Genomic DNA, 16,450 nt, shown 5'->3' with positions numbered 1-16,450 from the left:
TAATATGAAGGCATGTGGTTCCTGTGCACAGCGATGATGAGCTGGGCGTATCAGGGACGCCGGCGTGTCAAGCTGACCTTGTTGTGTCACACTAATACCATGAAGTGAAGATGGCGAGAAGATGTCCGTTGACCAAGGTAAACTCAAACATCCCTTCTTTTCTACCGGCCTAAAGCTACGCAGGGTGTACTAGAGGGCCAAATTGCTTCCGCCGCCGGAACTAGGCTTTACTAGCCTTACACCGCACCCAACGTCAAGTAAAAGACACATCCGTCGAGGTCGAGGACAACAGTCGGATCATGCAGTTCGACGTGCTCAGCGCACAGTAGTCAGCGGATCACAACGACTGTTCGGCTGTGCCGCGCCTGCCTTACGGCCGCAAAACAGATCAGGGGATATAACTCAGAGCGAAAGCGATTCCACTTGAATTTCAGTGCGTCTTAGGTAATGAATATTGTGCGAGCACAACGATCTACTTGCCCACTCGCTCAAAGCTACGCTCCGCCTCCCCGAATCATCAATGCTAGAATATATAGAGCAATAACATAGGCCGCATCGGACCTTTCTCTTCCACCAGATCTTTCGCGAATCAGAAGTTCTCTGTCGGAGGGGTATATATTAGTGAGTCGACTCGCGTGGAAGAAACGATGTAGGCGTACCCTTCCCGAAGTAAAACCTCGTGCCCTTAGGGTGTGAGTACTTGTTGCTCATTGTGTGCAGCTGACGAGAGAGCACAGCTGGACCGCAAAAGAACTGGCCAACGACAGTGAGATGAGGTCAAGACTGCAAGATGATCCCACATACCACACCAACGTCGGTTTCAGGATGCTTCTCAGCGATAGAACCGAACACACGATCCCAGTTGGGCCGACCAAAGTGAGTTGGAGCCCGAAGCGACGTGATTGCATCCTTCTCTGCGCCGACGTCTTGGACAATAATGTTGGTCATGTCGTCGTCCTTAATCTTGGCGGTCAGGTAGATGTTGATCTCGATGCGGTTCTGGGTGTCCTGTTCCTCGATGGCGTGCAGCAGGGAGTGGAACCACTCAGCGCTGCCGAAGTCACGGATGACCCAAGTGAAGTACACCTTGGACAGGCGAGTGGGCTTCGAGCTGTTGAAGTTGTTCAGGCGATACCAAATCGATTTCAAGATCCTGCGGCAACATTATAAGTACCGTCTCAAGTCACACTGGGAGGCTGATACTCACGAGGCAAACGGTGTCACACCGATACCAGCACCGACAAGCAGCACGGTCTCATAGTTTAGGAAATCCTCACTTGCGCTGCCAAACGGACCATCGACCATGACTCGGGGAAGGACACGGTTGAGTGGAGGGTTGGCCGCAGTGCCGACAACTTTGCTGTCACCACCTTTCTCGCCCTTCTCCTTCTTGTCGAAGTCGCACCCAACAGCCTCGGCCAGCTCCCTGGTGAAGTCGCCGACAACACGGATGTGGACGGAAATGTAATCCTCCTCCGGAGCACTGGGACGCGTGTCAACTTGTGTCACTCCTGGGATAACGGCGCCACATACCTGGTAAGCGTGAAGGGGTGCCACTGGAAGTAGGAGATCTCGGGGCATGAGAGGAAGATGTACTGGCCGGCACGGGTGGTGGTCTTCTCCTTCTTGATCTGGAGCTCCATCACGTTCGAAGGGTGTTGGATGACCTTGTGAATGTAGGTCCTGTGACGGGAACGAACTTCGCGAAGGATACGCTCGAAGATCCAGATAACACCACCGACGAGCCAGTAACGCTGCATACGAGGTTCTCTTCAGTTCGCACGTTGTATGGCCGGGGAGCTAATGTGTACGTACCCAGAAGACACCGATAGTGTTGTACGAGCAATACGGAGGCCTATCGGGCTTGATCATGCAGAACATGCCGTGGAGTTGCCAGTTGATGAAGAAGACGATGAAGAGGTGGTGGGAATACCAGAACCACTCGAAGTGCGCACGGCGGCGTTTCTCAATCGCAAACCACACCATGATGCCCAAAGCAGCGGTCATGATCCAACCGGTCACACCAGGACCGGTAGCGAAGTTCGCCTCCAAGAAAGCAACAATACGCTGACCGGTGGTCTTCGCGTCAGTGTCAGCGAAAGCGAGCTTCGTAAAGTTGACCATGTGTGCGGCAATGTGAACGAAACTCCACCAGACGATGGACCAGGCGGTCACCTTATGGAAGGTGATATTCTTGTCGAAGGGAATGTAATGGTTCAGAGGGGTGCGCCGGACGAGGGAGATGAAGTTACGGCAGACGGGCAGGAGGATAAAGATGACATCGACATGCAGAATAAGAGCAGCGCTACGAGCGATAACTGAAAGACAGGGGGATATGAGTGTGAGGCGTTGAGAGGCTTGATGAAGCACCCACCGAAGGTAACGCCGAAAGTAGCACGCGCGGTGTTCAGATTATCCTTGAGCTGGTAGTGCAAAGTCCCGAGGACGAGGACGAGCACATGAAGGAAGATGAAGACGTAGAAGAACGTTCGTCTGCCTCCCTCATTGATCATCCAGAGTGCCCATTTCTCGCGCCAGCTGCGAGGCTTATACGGCTCGACCTTCGTGTGCGAAGTGGTCGTATTAGATCTCTGCAGTCCCTGGAGTCGCCTGCGCTCCGTCTTATTGCGTTGCAAGTGGCTCGGTTGATTGCCTCCCAAGGCAAGGTTGTTCATGTCCGGGTGCTGCTCCAGCGCAGGCACCTTGCCATCGGAGAAATCGAGGCTGGAGGAACGCTTCTGGTTGTAGAACGACATGGCTGGCCTGGTATACGCCGAGAGCACGGACGGTCGACGTCCGGTTGTCCAAGAACAGTGGCGAGGCGCTGCCTCTAATAAAAAAAAAGATAAAATCGAAGGGCAAAGAGGGGGGAGGGCGGGAAAGCCTGAGAGAGTCGTAGGGAGGGGGAAGAGGTGAGTATATAGCGAGCGCCTTGATAGGGAGACAGTCTTTTGATGCGTGAGGCCACCCCCTTCCGTCGCCGTCACCATGCCAATGTACACCATCACCTTGCTCTTACTTTGGCACTGATCTTTGTTGCCCAACGCAATATCGAATTCCAAGTATCTCGACCGAGCGAGAACCAGCTCTATAGCTTGGCCTAGTCCGCAGGAATGCGAATGGCTCTACATGTCCTGCCTGACGCCGCAGACTCTGTTCTGAAAGGTAGACTATGCCATTTACCGCGAAGAGGAGGTGCGATACTGAAAGTGAGTCTTTCTCGTGCAGCTTATGACATGGATAGATCTGATAGTGGTCGCAGGTAGCATCGTACTCTTGCGTCCCATCGCCCGCGGGCCGCCGTGATGCCCACTGATGTTGTTAGACAGAAATGCTGCGCAGCGCCGGCCCCGCCGTGATATCCTGCGGTGCAGGTACGAGCCTTCGCACGAAGATCGGTTGCCCCGTGCTGGCTTTTTTTGTTGTTGATAACCTCCATGCCGAAGAAGCTTGCTGCTATCCGGGGGTTGCGTTGTGTATGTCCAGCCTCCTGTCGGTTGTGCGGCATCTCAGACCAAACATGAATTCGTTTCTACCTTAGCTACTCGGGAGACCCGTTTCGTTCACGACATTCTTGAAGACGTACTCCGGCGCGTCTCCCGAAGGGGGAACGACATTGATGTTCCTGAAAGATATGTTTGGGCACGGCACCGCGGCACTGCATTCGATATCCACGACTATTAATGGGACGTGAGAAGATTCGGTCATGAGGAATGCAACAATGCCTCACTTTCGTCAGATAACGACGTCCCGGTGAAATCTTCGAACGCCAGGTTGCTAAACTGCAGCTTCGAGGGCGCATCGCCGCTGGTGACGTTTGGTATGAATCAACTGTCCTCTGGCCTATACACTGATACTCACGATTGTCCGTCATTCGTTTGGTAGAGATGGATAGGCAAGCTAACGCGATCTAAGCTGAAGTTTCTGGCGAGCACATTCGAGACGTGCCCTTTGCAGTTTCAAGCTAGCTGTCAGATAGCCGCAACATTGAATAATTAAACTGCGCATACCTCCGCCCCCACCCCCTCCGGTAGGCGGCACACCGTGCACCGTTGCTGTCCATGTTTTGAAATATATACCTGTCCCCATGTTCGGCTGCACGTTTGAGTCGAGGCGAATGGCCTGTACATTCTCGATAGTGAGATTATTCACGATGTCAGGCTGCGCAGCTTTCGTAAGTACAGTCATCATATGATCCATTTCTTCTGTGCTCACGAGATTCACGTATTGTCCTAGGGAGCCTATGGCAATACCGTTTCCCCCGCGACAAGTAATGTCGCGTGCCACGACGTTTGTCGAGTTCTCCAACCAGTGTCAGATCGTTCACATGCATTCCGGACAAGGGTGCCCACTTACTCCTTTGATAGCTAAACAGTCGTCACCGCAAGTAATCTATGCACGTTATACCTTATATCAATGAAGGGGCAGATCTTGCAACACTCACGTCCCAGTTTATCATCGTTACGTCGTCGGATCGATATGTATCAATACCTACCACAAATGTCAGCCACTGCCTAGGAAACCCTGACAGTTTGATCGTTCACCATCAGTGTTCGGCACGATGCTGCAATACATGGTGAGATTAATATACCTCTACGGGCGGAACTATGCCTTACTTTTGACCCACAAACCTAGGATCCTCGTTTGTGGCGTTGCATAACATTCCGTCATACACCACGCTCTGCGACTCTGCGACAGCATTGCACCAGAAAGGCTGCTGCTCGATCCGGAAGTTTTTCACCGTGCCGTTCGTCACGTTGACCAAGGTGAGCGCAATGGGTCGACCGTCGCCGTCTAAGCGAGTAATGTTGTTTGCGGAGTAGTAGGACCACCACGTCTGGCCGTTCCCCATGATACCTCCGGTGCTGTGGGCATCAATCTCGAAGGAACGGCCAGTTACGACAAACCACGATGCCTGGTCCTAGATTCGACGCGTGCATAAGCGATAATCCGGAAAGACGTGAAAGTCGTACTTGAATGAAGACAACTCGATATGTATTGTTCGGATTGAGCCAATACTGAATGTCAGGGACAAACTTAATTTGCCGTCGGTGAGTTTCCGAAGTCTGATACTTGCACATAACCTCGACTTACATTCAGATATCCGTGCAAGTCGATGGTAGATTCGACGAGATTCCAGGTCATTTTCCTCCAAGGGTCGATAAATTCAGTATTGATGCTGCTGATAAATCATAGGCCTACCTAGTGATGTTATACTGACCAGGCTCAAACACAGTATGCCCAGATTGCCCGCATTTTGCAATCGCTTCTTCGACCTGTATTTGGACGTCAGCGAGAGCCGGAAGCAGCTGATGACACTGTTCGCGCCTGGTCCGTATCGTCTCTTCCATGACCAAGGGGACTAAGTGTACATGTTTTCACAGCATTGGCGGCAGAGCAAAGCGTCGAAAAGACTAGAGCTGTAGAAGCAATCCACGGCAATGCTGTCGGTCGCATTTTGCCAGAACGCAGCTCGCACAGCGGCGATCAAATGCGCACCAGAAGGTACTTATACTCGTGAGCCCGATGCACTGTTAAGATTCCACTGTCACGAGTGTCGTCAGGCGTGTTTCGTTGAAGTCATCGCGAGCGTGTGCCATACGCGTGTTTGTCTTCGCTGTCGTATATCGACATCATCGACTGAGCAGCTGGTCTCCCGCGGCGGGCCGGCGGGTCAGAGTTGATATGCACATTCATGGTGAGTGACCGCCTCCTGCTGATTAGCCCAAGATTTCACCGCTCCTCGCGGTCGGCGGCCTCCAGTCCTCGGCCTCAGGAGCTATTCACTCCAGAAGAATGCCATATTACCTCCTACACTTGGACACTTATAGGGACTTTGTGGCGTTTGTCGAAAGCGCCCCCGAAAAGAAACTAGGTGAATACATACTCCATTTCTCGTTACGTCCTTCAGAAGAACTTCGACAAGACGCGTCTGAGCCTTTCACGAGGTTGCGCCTCCCCATCGCGATTCAGGCTGCGTGAGCAGAATACCGGATGGCGCTTCAAGATATGTCGAACAGGACCGGCTTTGGAGGGTATGCAACGCATGGGGTATGGCGATGTAGAACAGTACTGGGTTGCTTTCCATTGCAATCAGCCATCTGCTCGAGTTCCGCAGTCTCCGGCCCAACCTTCGCTTGGCCCTCGTCGTGGGAGGGAGCGGTCTTGTCTTTTCTAGCTTGCTTCTGGGGTGAAAGCCTCTCTAGAATATTTATGCCCAATTCTTATTCGCATGGAACGTCGCAAGCGCGCGGCAGGAATTCTGCCTACCTTATAAGGCATATTATTAGGATATTAATGGGCGCTCCCAAGTAAAATTCAAAGAGATCTGGATTCAAAACGCCGTCCTCTCACGACGCAACGGATGGAATGCCCGCGGTAATTACCCCTTGGCGTCCCTGTCGAAGCTCACACAGCCTTCGCATGGTCTGAGACGAACCATCTCCAGTCCCTCATGCACATGGAGAGCTACTCATCGAAGCAAGGTGAGTCGTCCTTAGTAGTACTAGCTGAGAACATCCGCCTCGCAGCCACTAATATGAATTTGAATGAAATATCAGATACCGTACCGCTGGTGCGGGACGACATATACGAGGGAGGCGACGACCTGGAGTCCGCTGAGCGACGTCCAGATGGCTACCAGCCCCTCGCATCAGCTGCTGTAGGCGCCAGTTATCCGTGTCGACGAACTTAAACAAGTATTAATTGCATTTGCTTATGTCGCTTGTCCATGTCAGGGTGTTGCACCTCGCTATGCACGCGGTATCGATTTCCACGACTACCGGGCTAGGTTTTTCTTCCTTATGGTCGTAATCGTCGGCGTGTTTGTCACCCTGGGGTTACTGTCTCGCCCCACTCCCGGTGGCAATGCGATCAATACTGGCTTTCCCTATGGGTCTGAAAAAGGTTGGTGATCTATTATCCGTCATTACCACCACCGTCAGAAACCTATATACAAATCCAATCAGTCCGCGGTGTGAACCTAGGAGGATGGCTCGTACTTGAGGTACGTCTCTAGCTGTCTCGTCTCGGTCTTGGTATCGTTGTTGAATTTGAACTAGCCGTGGATCACGCCCAGTTTGTTCGATGGTACCGGCAGCGCCGATATCGTCGATGAATGGATGTTCTGCGAGCTGCAAGACCGCGATACGGCAATGAGCCTGTTGAGGAACCACTGGGATACCTGGTATATCTCAACTGACTGTCTTCCCTGAACGCCATAATCGACCTGGATCGTTTTAGGATTACAGAGTCTGATTTCGCTGCCATCGCCGCGGCCGGGTACGTGCACATGATCGCGTCGATATCGTCTCTCGCGCACTGAGTCACTGACCCTTATCCATCTACTGCTAGATTGAACCATGTTCGCATTCCAATTGGCTTCTGGGCGTTCGAGACTGGCCCCGGCGAACCGTACTGCACAGGCCAGCTGCCTTACCTTCAGAAGGCAGTCACCTGGGCAGGCAACCACGGGCTGAAGGTTATTGTCGATCTGCACGGTGCTCCTGGCAGTCAGAATGGGTACGTTCCGGTACGTTCCAAGGTGCATGAAGGCTAATACTAGATCCTGGTAGCTTCGATAACTCCGGCCAGAGGGTCTCGTTCCCTGGCTGGCACTCCAACTCGACCAACGTTGCTCGGACGAATGCCGTCATTAAGCGGATCGCTTCGATGTTTGCTGGTCAGGAGAACGTCGTACCTACGATTGCTCCACTAAACGAGTGCGTTGCGCAATGATCAACTCATCACTCGCTGGTACTAATTCGTGTGTTAGACCGGCTGGTTTCTATGGCCAAGACGTGCTCGATGTCGTCCGCCAGTACTGGAATGACTCTTATAATAGCATCCGGTATGCTTGATCTCAGATCGTTCCGTGACCCGAGTCTGACATGGCACAGCTACCCCCATGGCACTTCGCAAAAGAGCAATACTGTCGTATTGCTACATGACGCCTTTCAACCTTTGAGGTTCGCCGTCTTGTCGTGGCAATTTGCAGAAATTCTGAAGCTGTTCTGTGTAGCTACTGGGAGGGCTTCCAAACTCCTCCGAAATGGCAGGGCGTTGCAATGGACAAGCATATCTATCAGATGTTTTCGCAGGATGTATGTGATATTCGTGTTTCGTGCGCCAGCTTCACTCATTTTGAAATTCATGTAGGAAGTTTCGCGTTCCTACGAGGACCACATCTCGGCTGTCTGTGCTCACGCGTCATCCTTGTCATCCTTCGACCTCTGGGTGATCGTCGGCGAATGGACTCCTGCACAGACCGACTGTGCCAAGTACCTGAACGGGCGCGGGGTCGGTGCACGCTACGATGGCTCATACCCCAACTCAGTCTACGTCAGCAGCTGTGACGGTCTCACCGGCAATGCCTCCTTGTTCGATGCGAGCTACAAGACTTTCTTGCGGCAGTACTGGGAGGCACAAGCTCTCACCTTCGAGAAAGGCTCTGGCTGGATTCAGTGGACGTGGAAGGCCGAGAGCGCAGACGACTGGTCCTACCAGGCCGGTCTCGCGAACGGCTGGATCCCGCAGGACCCGACGCAACTCATGTACCCCAACATTTGTGGGTGAGCGGGCACTTATTCGCCCGGGATTTCAGCTTCGGTTCTGTATAACGGAATTTAACTTGGACATCTGGTACGTTACACATGGTACACAAGGCTCCCAAGCCAGCTGTGAGTGACAGCTCGACGCGATGCCCTTGTTATCTACCCTTCCGACCTCCAACACGGGAACGAAGTCCGGCGCGACCCTGCTTGCCAGCGGCTGACAAGGATTCGGCACGTTTGTGCTTTCCTTGACAGGTGTTTCCAGAGATTGATCGACAGGGGGCTGCTGACCATCCGGTGCTTCTGTAGGTCTCTACTACAATATAAATTACCATGCGGCCTGCAGATTCGAAGCTTGTGCTGTGCATACTCGCTATGTATAATAAATACATTACGATCCGTTCTCTGCCTTGCAGTTCTCCTTTGCCTTATTGAATGGTTCCATGAACTTGCCGGGGTACCTGCTCCTGGACAAGGCCTCATCCGCCAATATACTACCCTCGTACCTTCACATCCTAGGCTTAGCCATGAACTTCTTGCCGGCGCCCTCGAGCCAGTTCACTCGAACCACACCCCACTTGAACACATCATGCGCTTTCTCGCCTCGCAAGCACAGCTCTGCGACTACCTCAACTGCAGCCTGGAATGCGCTCATAAACCCAACTTCGAGAAAGCGGTATGGAACATTTGGGATAAGACATCCATATGTTCCGAAAACGCGGACTTGCACGGTAATTATGGCGGTGCATTTGTTGAAAAGTTCAAACCGTGTAGTCAGATTTTTGAACAAATGTACCGCCATAGAACTCGGACGACATTTAAACCGCATCGCAGGCGACTTCAGAGCAGTAGTGCTATGTAGAGGGCTGTGGGACATATAAACTTGCGGATCGCTCACGCAAATAGGTACAAAGTCCATAGTCACCACAGTCAACGCAGCGGTGTTCGGCAGGAAGTCTATTGCATCTGTTGCATGCTCGGCCAGAACGTCGACTGGCCCCATCGTAGAGGCGTATCTTGCCACATCCCTCTGCGGAAGGGATATGCCGTGGTCTCCCAGGAAAGTCGAAGGAGCATGAGCGTTGTCTTGCATATTCTCCTGGGCTTACTAGTAGGATAGGAAAGAACTCGTAAGTGATGTGATGTGCGCAGCGTTTCTCAATTGTATTGAAACATGCAGAGCAGAAATCGAAGTCGTCGCATGAGAGGCACTAGTAACGTGCGCCGATGGCTGGCTTTGATTGCAGCCGTCGAACAGACATCGGGGTGGGCATCGCATGACACCGCCAATGCACCACGAAATGGACGGTGGTCCCAAGGATACTCGATTGGAAGGAGCATATGGGTGTGATTATGTTGAAACCGAATTGAGACGACTGATATGCATTCTTGGCAGAGGTCGAGGTCGATGCATCCAGCACACTTGTGACACCGACGATTGATCTACAGCCACGGCATACCGCTCCCCGATGTTCCACGCCTTGAAGAGCCTAATATGATTGTTCAGTTGTGAGTCTGTATAGGACGAGTGTTCAATGCTGGATCTCACTGGCCGCCCGGGGTCGCCAGATTCAACCAGCCGCAGGTCACGGTTACTGAGTTTCGCTAGCTGTGGGTCGCCGGACTGCGGGTCGCAGGATCTCGTCGATTTGGGCCTTCACGTCGCTACCAGCATCTCCGCTGTCTCCCTTGTTTCAACCAAGTCTCGGGTGCACGATTGCTGCAAAAGCCTGTCGCAAACCATAAGCATTGTAACTGCATTATATTTAGATGGCGAACCTGAATAACCACCACGGGGTTCAAGAAACTTGAAGTAGCAACGATCGCCAGAGCAACCGCGTGGTCTACCGATGACATATTTGCACACACACCAGGGTTCTACGGAAACGTACACGTTCTCGCGAGCAAGGCTAACGCGACTCTGGTGCTGCAAATTACGATGTCGTCGTGCTGGAGGGATGGCTTGTTCCATTCAATGCGGTGCTCTTGAACGGCCGAGAAGATGTGCGTGTAGCTGGCCGCTGTCTCGATGTCGAATGATTTGGAATGAACGTCTTGAAGCAGGGTAATGTGCGGACATATCATTCAAGAGCTTTCCGGGGTTGTAGCTGCAGATCGAGTAACGAGGAGGCGCAGCATGGCCAGGGTGGCTGCTATCGAGTTTGCTCCGAGTCGAACGCGCCATTGTGCATCAATTCTGGTTCCTCTGCAAGGCAAAAGATAGAACTTATAACTGAGAAATCTAGAGAGTAGTAGAGATCGGGTTGACCAACCAGTTTGTACTATGCGGGAAAAAAATTGGACACTGGGAGGATTGAACTCCCGACCTCACGCAGGCAATTCAAGATGCGAAGCGTGCGCGCTACCACTGTGCCAAGTGCCCCTAAGCAGACTGACACGTGGTACACTTATCAGCTTCATAAGGCCTCTGCTTCACTTTCAATGAACATTGAAGCTTTAAGGACTGAAGATAGACGAAGGAATAATGCTGCTCTGTTGTTTTCATGCTATTACACACTCCGGGGGCTATACAGGGACTAATCGTATGCCTGGAAAGAAAGAAAGAGTCAGTTTCAGTTTCACTCGAGATACAAAAGAGACGATACATGCCAAGCAGCGGCTCTACATCGACGAGACTTCCTGATGCATCGTACTCGAGCCTGCATCCTCCACCAGCGCACATCGCTTCCACCCTAAGAGGAGTATGGCTTGGACACGGGAACAGTACAGTAGTCTGGTTGCTGCCAAATGCGGCAGCATTCAAGGTGAGGGGTAGGTCGATGAGACGGACCGCACTTGGGCGTGTGCTCCAAGTGAGGTTGGTGAGATCTACGGGCGAAAAAGAGAGCGCCGTAAAATGTATAACAGGCTCTGATGCGACACCATCGTCGCGTTCGATGGTGAGAAGCTTGTCTCGCAGATCCCGACGACCGGGGAAGTAGGCTTGTATTGCACATCGCTGACCCGCGCGAGCTGGTGTTGTGGCGAACTCTATGATCATATGATCCTGTATCAGAGAGCCGGAGTTCAGCTACCTTGTCCGTGCATGAAGAGGACTAGCACGCACCCGTTCCGTGAGTAGCACCCACCCATCTTGGGGAAACACACTATCAGGGTGCGCAGAGTTCACCCGGGCTACTCTCGTAGGCCAGCCCGCTCCGGAAACGTCCGGCGAGCTCAGGGGTCCAGCCTGGGAGCTAGAACTACTCCCGTGTTGCAGTAGCTCCGGCACACGCTCAAGTCCTAGATAGAGGCTGGGCCGCCGCAGCTTGCTTATATCCAGCTTCTCCGGGACGCCGTTATTGCGGAAGCTTCGAACAAACGTGACTGAGTTGAATGCGAGGCTGAAGGCGGTGACGAAGCATGCGAGTGAGAGGAATACTGCCGAGCGTGACCACCGATGGCGGACGGGCGCGAGCTCCTCCTGGTCTTCCTCGAGCTTGAAGGGCTGGTGGGAGTCGTGTACGTATTCGCCCTGGGTCATGAGGGGAATTGCCTCATGCGAGCTGTCGTTGTGCATCGTGAATAGCGACTACTCGTCGGTTCTGGATATTCGATGTGGTCTTCACGGCTTGCGGAAAAGAGCCGCTGAGCGTCAAGTTCACGATGGACAATCGTGAGAAAAGTAGGGAGGTGGAAAAGGAACCCGAGGGTCCCGAATGACAGGAGAGCGCTCGCGGGATCCCGAAAGTCTGCTACGTAGAGAAATCTGAGAAGCCTGAAGGGTGCATTGTCACATCGTCAGGCCATGAGCAACTTCAATGCCGTCCCGACTCTTCCCGCGGGTGGTCTCGGTGGGCGACGGATGTCCCATATTCCGGAGGAGGAGAACCCGAAGCCGACAGAATCTGCCTAGCTTTACCCGAAGGTGGTAAGGGCAAGACAGTTTCTGGGGCACGACTCCAGATTGTTCGACTCCTCTTCGCCGACCTCTGGATTAAGGGTCTACAGCCTGTCTAGCCACAGAGATGTTTGGTGTGTGCTCGCCGGGAGTATGCCAGAAGGATGCACCGGGGCGGCAGCAGTTAGGCGGTGAGAGAGCGAGAAGACGAGAGCAAAAATATAGCACCTGCTAAAACAGGATACACGTCGACGACTCGGAAGTGGGATTTGCCACTCGCTGATTGGCTAGGAGCTCTAACAAATTTAAGCGCATCACGTGCAGGTGGAAATGGTCTTCGCAGTGCCTGTCTTGCTCAGCCGTCCTCTCCTTCCGCCTCCTCCTGCGACCTTGTCGTTCGCAGCCTCTTACTCGCGACCACACACACCATCTCCCCACTTCGTTGACCGTTCTCTCTTTGCTCACGGCTCTCTAGTGACTTTTGAACGCGAAATATGTCTTCCTCCCAGCCCTCCGCTCCATCCGTCCCTCTCCCACACCGCAACGCTGGGGGCACGGCAACGAGCAAGAAACCACCAGTTTGGCCGATTAGCGAGCGAGGGCCGGCATGCGGCGAAGTCCCGCTCCCTGCCAAGTGCGACAGGCATGTCCTCGGACGTTCCGGGGTCTGCTGCAAGGACCTCAAAGACGAGGACGAACGGACTCTTGTCGATCCAGATGTCGTCCGTGATGTGTACGTGTCCCTCCCATTTCCCTAATACATGTCAGGCCGACTGTGCGAACAGCGTGATCGGACTCTCTGACGGCCTGACCGTCCCCTTCGCTCTTACCGCGGGTCTTTCTTCGCTCGGCGAATCCAAGCTCGTTATCCTCGGTGGCATCGCAGAGCTCGTGGCTGGTGCGATCTCGATGGGCATCGGTGGCTTCCTCGCCGCGCAGGCCGAGCGCGACCACTACCGCTATCAGCAGAAGCTGACCGCCGCGCGCGTGCAGCGTAGCTGCGACGGCGAGATGGAGCGCGAGGTTCACGGTGTCCTCGGCCCCGTTGGAGTCGACGAGCATACAAGTCGCCTCGTTGCCAAGAACCTCCGCGAGGTCGAGATGGACACTGGCGGAGAGGGCAGCGATGCAGGCAGCTCGCGCACTCGGGTCGAGGAGGGCCAGGCCCTGAAATGGAGCAAGTCCGTCGGCCTGACGGCGTTTTTGCTGAAGTTTGGCGAATGCTTGGAGGAGGTCACGACGAGACGGATGTATGTCTCTGCCTTCACCATTGGTATGGGCTACCTCATTGGTGGGATCATCCCCCTACTTCCCTACTTTTTCAGTAAGTTACTCCTCTGCGTTCACCGTAGTGTAAGGCTAATATTAGTTCTTTAGTTCCCCGCGCACGGACAGCTCTGATCTACTCTTGCATCATCACTGGTGTCATCCTCATCATCTTTGGTGCTGTCAAAGCTCGTGTCACAGGTGCCGCCGGCCAGGGCTTCGGTGGGTATGTCTGGGGCGCCTTCTCAACGCTGCTGGTCGGTGGCGCCGCGGCCGCGGCTGCATACGGTCTCGTCGCTGCCCTCGAGGGTGCAGAATGAGGAATGTACCTCATGTATATGCAGACTTTTGGAGCTGTCCAATATCCTACTGTATCTAGTTAGAGTGTGGCCTGCTCACCTGTATATTTTTGGACTCTTGACTGGGTGCAATGGCGATTACTTTGACTCTCACCCACAAACTATTTCCGCCGCAGAAAAAGAGCGCTGTAATCAGCAGACGATGTGACTTTGTTCAGGCCATCAAGCTCGCATTTAGCCATTAGCAAAAAACTATGGCTGACCTTTTGTCTCTCATAAGAGCAAACGACGCGAAAAGACGCATAAGTCCAAAAGACATCCCCGTCCTTTTTATGCCAGGTCGACCGGCATATAAAAGTATGGCTGACTTCTACAAGCCACGAGAAGATGCTCATAAGACACGCGAAAAGACTAGCTTCTCCGCACTCGTTTTGACGTAGACGGCAGAAGACACACGTATATTACACATCCCAGATGAATACAGTGGGTGCTAGATACAGATGGACTAACAACAGACGGCGATCGCGACGGTGCACACACGCGGGCAATCGGGCTCGTTGAACCTAGCGGCCCGACAGGGCTGCCCACCGAGTGCGCCGAGCACTCGACTGTCACATCCGTATGCCCGTTGCCGGACGCAGAGGCATGCACGCTCGGCGGCATCGTAACCTGCGTTTGTCGCTGCACATATACACTCGCGCTGGGGCCACTGAGCGGCATGACGAGCATGGGCATGACCTGTAACCTCGCCGCCAGGTCCGGCGCGTCATCGTTGTACTTGCTCTCATTGGTACTTCAGTTGCACTGGGGATGCTGTGCAACGTTGCCATGCAGGAGCTGGAGTGTGGGCTGGATGTGTGCCGCCAGATGGGTGCATGAGTTCGCGTTTCATAGACTTCGTCCTTGAGATCGCGCCTGCAATGCTCGAGCATAGAGCATGGGGATATCAATGGCGAAGGTAGCAACAAGAATTGTACACCATCACTACAAAGTCTTGCAGCTATCGTGCATCCGTTGAAATTCTAAGCTGCCAGAGAGATTCTTGAAGGCAAGCTTGTGCAGACCATGTCGATATGACTAGAATAATAACAGAGCAAAGCATACTACGCACCTATGTGTCGACCTCCCATCTGAGGTCCCGACTCGAATTTGTTGGGACATGGTTTGTGGGAGTCCGATCTTCAAACGCGAACTGAGAGAGCCGGCCGGTTGCTAGGGGGCAGCAAGTTCAACAATGTCTCGAGAGCTCTTTTTCTTACTGATTCATCAATATGCATTCCATGATCAAAGAGAAGGGTCCAGTAACGTTATCGAACCGGCCCCGCTGCGCAGGCACCGTTGTGGACCTTGTGGCGTCGCTCACGAGTCACGAGTCTGCCAGACGCCTGATGGCAAACCACATCCAGCGGGCTGTGAGTTCCATCAGGATACCTTGGCATGGCCACATCGGCATTATACTGCGAATAAACTAGAGGGCTGAAAGTATCGGAAAAGACACCGAGAAAGCCCAAGCCCAGTGGAAGACAAGGTACGGCAGAAGACAGAAGTTCAAGAAGACTCACCTAGTGTAATTTTACTGATAACTGCCCGTAATTTTTCGTGATCATAGCAGGGCTGCTGGTCGTGCAAATGGAAACTTGCAGCCTGCTGCACAGTTTTCGTCGCGTATCCGATGTCATCGCTGGACGTTGAACCCTGTTGCCCGCCACGGCGTCCGTGGAAGCTGGAGTCGTCGAGACTCGCGGGCTCGTATCACGCTGACCTGTGTACAATGGACATGGATATCGCCCTAGCGCTAGCATAGCTTTAGGCGATTAGGGCGCATAGATCGAAAGACCGCAGAATATTCGCATGCATGGAGAAATGTCGGCACCAACATACACGCATGCAAATATCTACTTTCGCAGCATGTGGAGTATACATGTCAAATCCACGCCATATACCACTTGCAGAGCTACGAGGTGAGATGGTCATTCCTCGTTAATATTCGCAACCTAATATACAGCTGCATCCTTGTGCACGCCACAGGCACTTGTGGACAGTATAGATGGAAATGACTGGCAGCGTGGAGCGGCGACGAGATAAAATTTTCGTTTCCTGACAATCTCCGGTAACAACAGTCTTCCGCTGCCCTGGAGGGATATTTTCCGAGCTTTCGAGGGGTCCTTCGTGGTCTTTAGCGAAACGTTAAACGTAGGCGAGGGATGGGAACGACTATGGCATGTGTGTAGATGTTGATAGACGACTAGCCAAGTCGCCCATAAAACGTAGAAGTATCAGCCCATCCTCGCCACCCCATCCATCTCACCTTGAATATGTCGGTGCAGTCAGACCAGACTCTTGTCCAGGCCTACTCGTTAATGTAAGCATTACCCCTGTCCACACTTGGCAAGCTAATACTCGTACATTTGTCCACTAGTCTCGCGCAAGTCCATATCTCTGTAGCTGCCTCGTGCAAGTATGTCCTTTGCTTCCCATTGTGCTGCTCACAG

General features: G+C 53.1%; 5 protein-coding genes and 1 non-coding gene across 6 annotated transcripts; 2 read left to right on the top strand and 4 right to left on the bottom strand.

The window, feature by feature from the left end:
• Positions 1-398: 398 nt before the first annotated feature.
• On the bottom strand, positions 399-2,887 carry PHACADRAFT_253883 (uncharacterized protein). Its single transcript, XM_007394428.1, has 7 exons — positions 2,375-2,887; positions 1,816-2,318; positions 1,539-1,754; positions 1,208-1,488; positions 805-1,153; positions 660-753; positions 399-600 (listed from the first exon to the last, which is right to left on the bottom strand). Exons 1-7 carry the CDS (start codon positions 2,754-2,756, stop codon positions 590-592), a joined length of 1,836 nt encoding a protein of 611 aa, XP_007394490.1. The 5' UTR covers positions 2,757-2,887; the 3' UTR covers positions 399-589.
• Positions 2,888-3,482: 595 nt separating this feature from the next.
• On the bottom strand, positions 3,483-5,545 carry PHACADRAFT_253878 (glycoside hydrolase family 28 protein). Its single transcript, XM_007394427.1, has 13 exons — positions 5,329-5,545; positions 5,203-5,276; positions 5,095-5,149; positions 4,974-5,036; positions 4,617-4,921; positions 4,545-4,564; positions 4,445-4,491; positions 4,357-4,392; positions 4,216-4,302; positions 4,011-4,161; positions 3,862-3,949; positions 3,731-3,807; positions 3,483-3,677 (listed from the first exon to the last, which is right to left on the bottom strand). The coding sequence occupies exons 1-13, from the start codon at positions 5,455-5,457 to the stop codon at positions 3,538-3,540; spliced, it is 1,272 nt and encodes a 423-aa protein (XP_007394489.1). The 5' UTR covers positions 5,458-5,545; the 3' UTR covers positions 3,483-3,537.
• Positions 5,546-6,447: 902 nt separating this feature from the next.
• PHACADRAFT_253876 (glycoside hydrolase family 5 protein) lies at positions 6,448-8,953 on the top strand. The gene is made up of 12 exons (XM_007394426.1): positions 6,448-6,485; positions 6,561-6,661; positions 6,738-6,906; positions 6,969-7,006; positions 7,062-7,186; positions 7,243-7,281; positions 7,354-7,521; positions 7,575-7,721; positions 7,775-7,849; positions 7,899-7,967; positions 8,021-8,102; positions 8,158-8,953. Exons 1-12 carry the CDS (start codon positions 6,455-6,457, stop codon positions 8,572-8,574), a joined length of 1,461 nt encoding a protein of 486 aa, XP_007394488.1. The 5' UTR covers positions 6,448-6,454; the 3' UTR covers positions 8,575-8,953.
• Positions 8,954-10,851: 1,898 nt separating this feature from the next.
• On the bottom strand, positions 10,852-10,935 carry PHACADRAFT_t47. Its single transcript has one exon. It is a non-coding gene; the product is annotated as a tRNA-Ala (tRNA).
• A 107-nt stretch (positions 10,936-11,042) lies between these two features.
• PHACADRAFT_253874 (uncharacterized protein) lies at positions 11,043-12,076 on the bottom strand. Its single transcript, XM_007394425.1, has 3 exons — positions 11,620-12,076; positions 11,163-11,559; positions 11,043-11,101 (listed from the first exon to the last, which is right to left on the bottom strand). The coding sequence occupies exons 1-3, from the start codon at positions 12,070-12,072 to the stop codon at positions 11,079-11,081; spliced, it is 873 nt and encodes a 290-aa protein (XP_007394487.1). The 5' UTR covers positions 12,073-12,076; the 3' UTR covers positions 11,043-11,078.
• A 712-nt stretch (positions 12,077-12,788) lies between these two features.
• Positions 12,789-14,112, top strand: PHACADRAFT_253872 (uncharacterized protein). The gene is made up of 3 exons (XM_007394424.1): positions 12,789-13,126; positions 13,179-13,717; positions 13,771-14,112. Exons 1-3 carry the CDS (start codon positions 12,888-12,890, stop codon positions 13,977-13,979), a joined length of 987 nt encoding a protein of 328 aa, XP_007394486.1. The 5' UTR covers positions 12,789-12,887; the 3' UTR covers positions 13,980-14,112.
• Positions 14,113-16,450: the final 2,338 nt, after the last annotated feature.

Source organism: Phanerochaete carnosa (genome assembly GCF_000300595.1).
Source record: "Phanerochaete carnosa HHB-10118-sp unplaced genomic scaffold PHACAscaffold_4, whole genome shotgun sequence".
NCBI classification, from domain to species: Eukaryota; Fungi; Basidiomycota; class Agaricomycetes; order Polyporales; family Phanerochaetaceae; genus Phanerochaete; species Phanerochaete carnosa.
The sequence above is the reverse complement of the archived record's forward strand: the minus strand, read 5'-3'. Positions and strand labels throughout refer to the sequence as shown.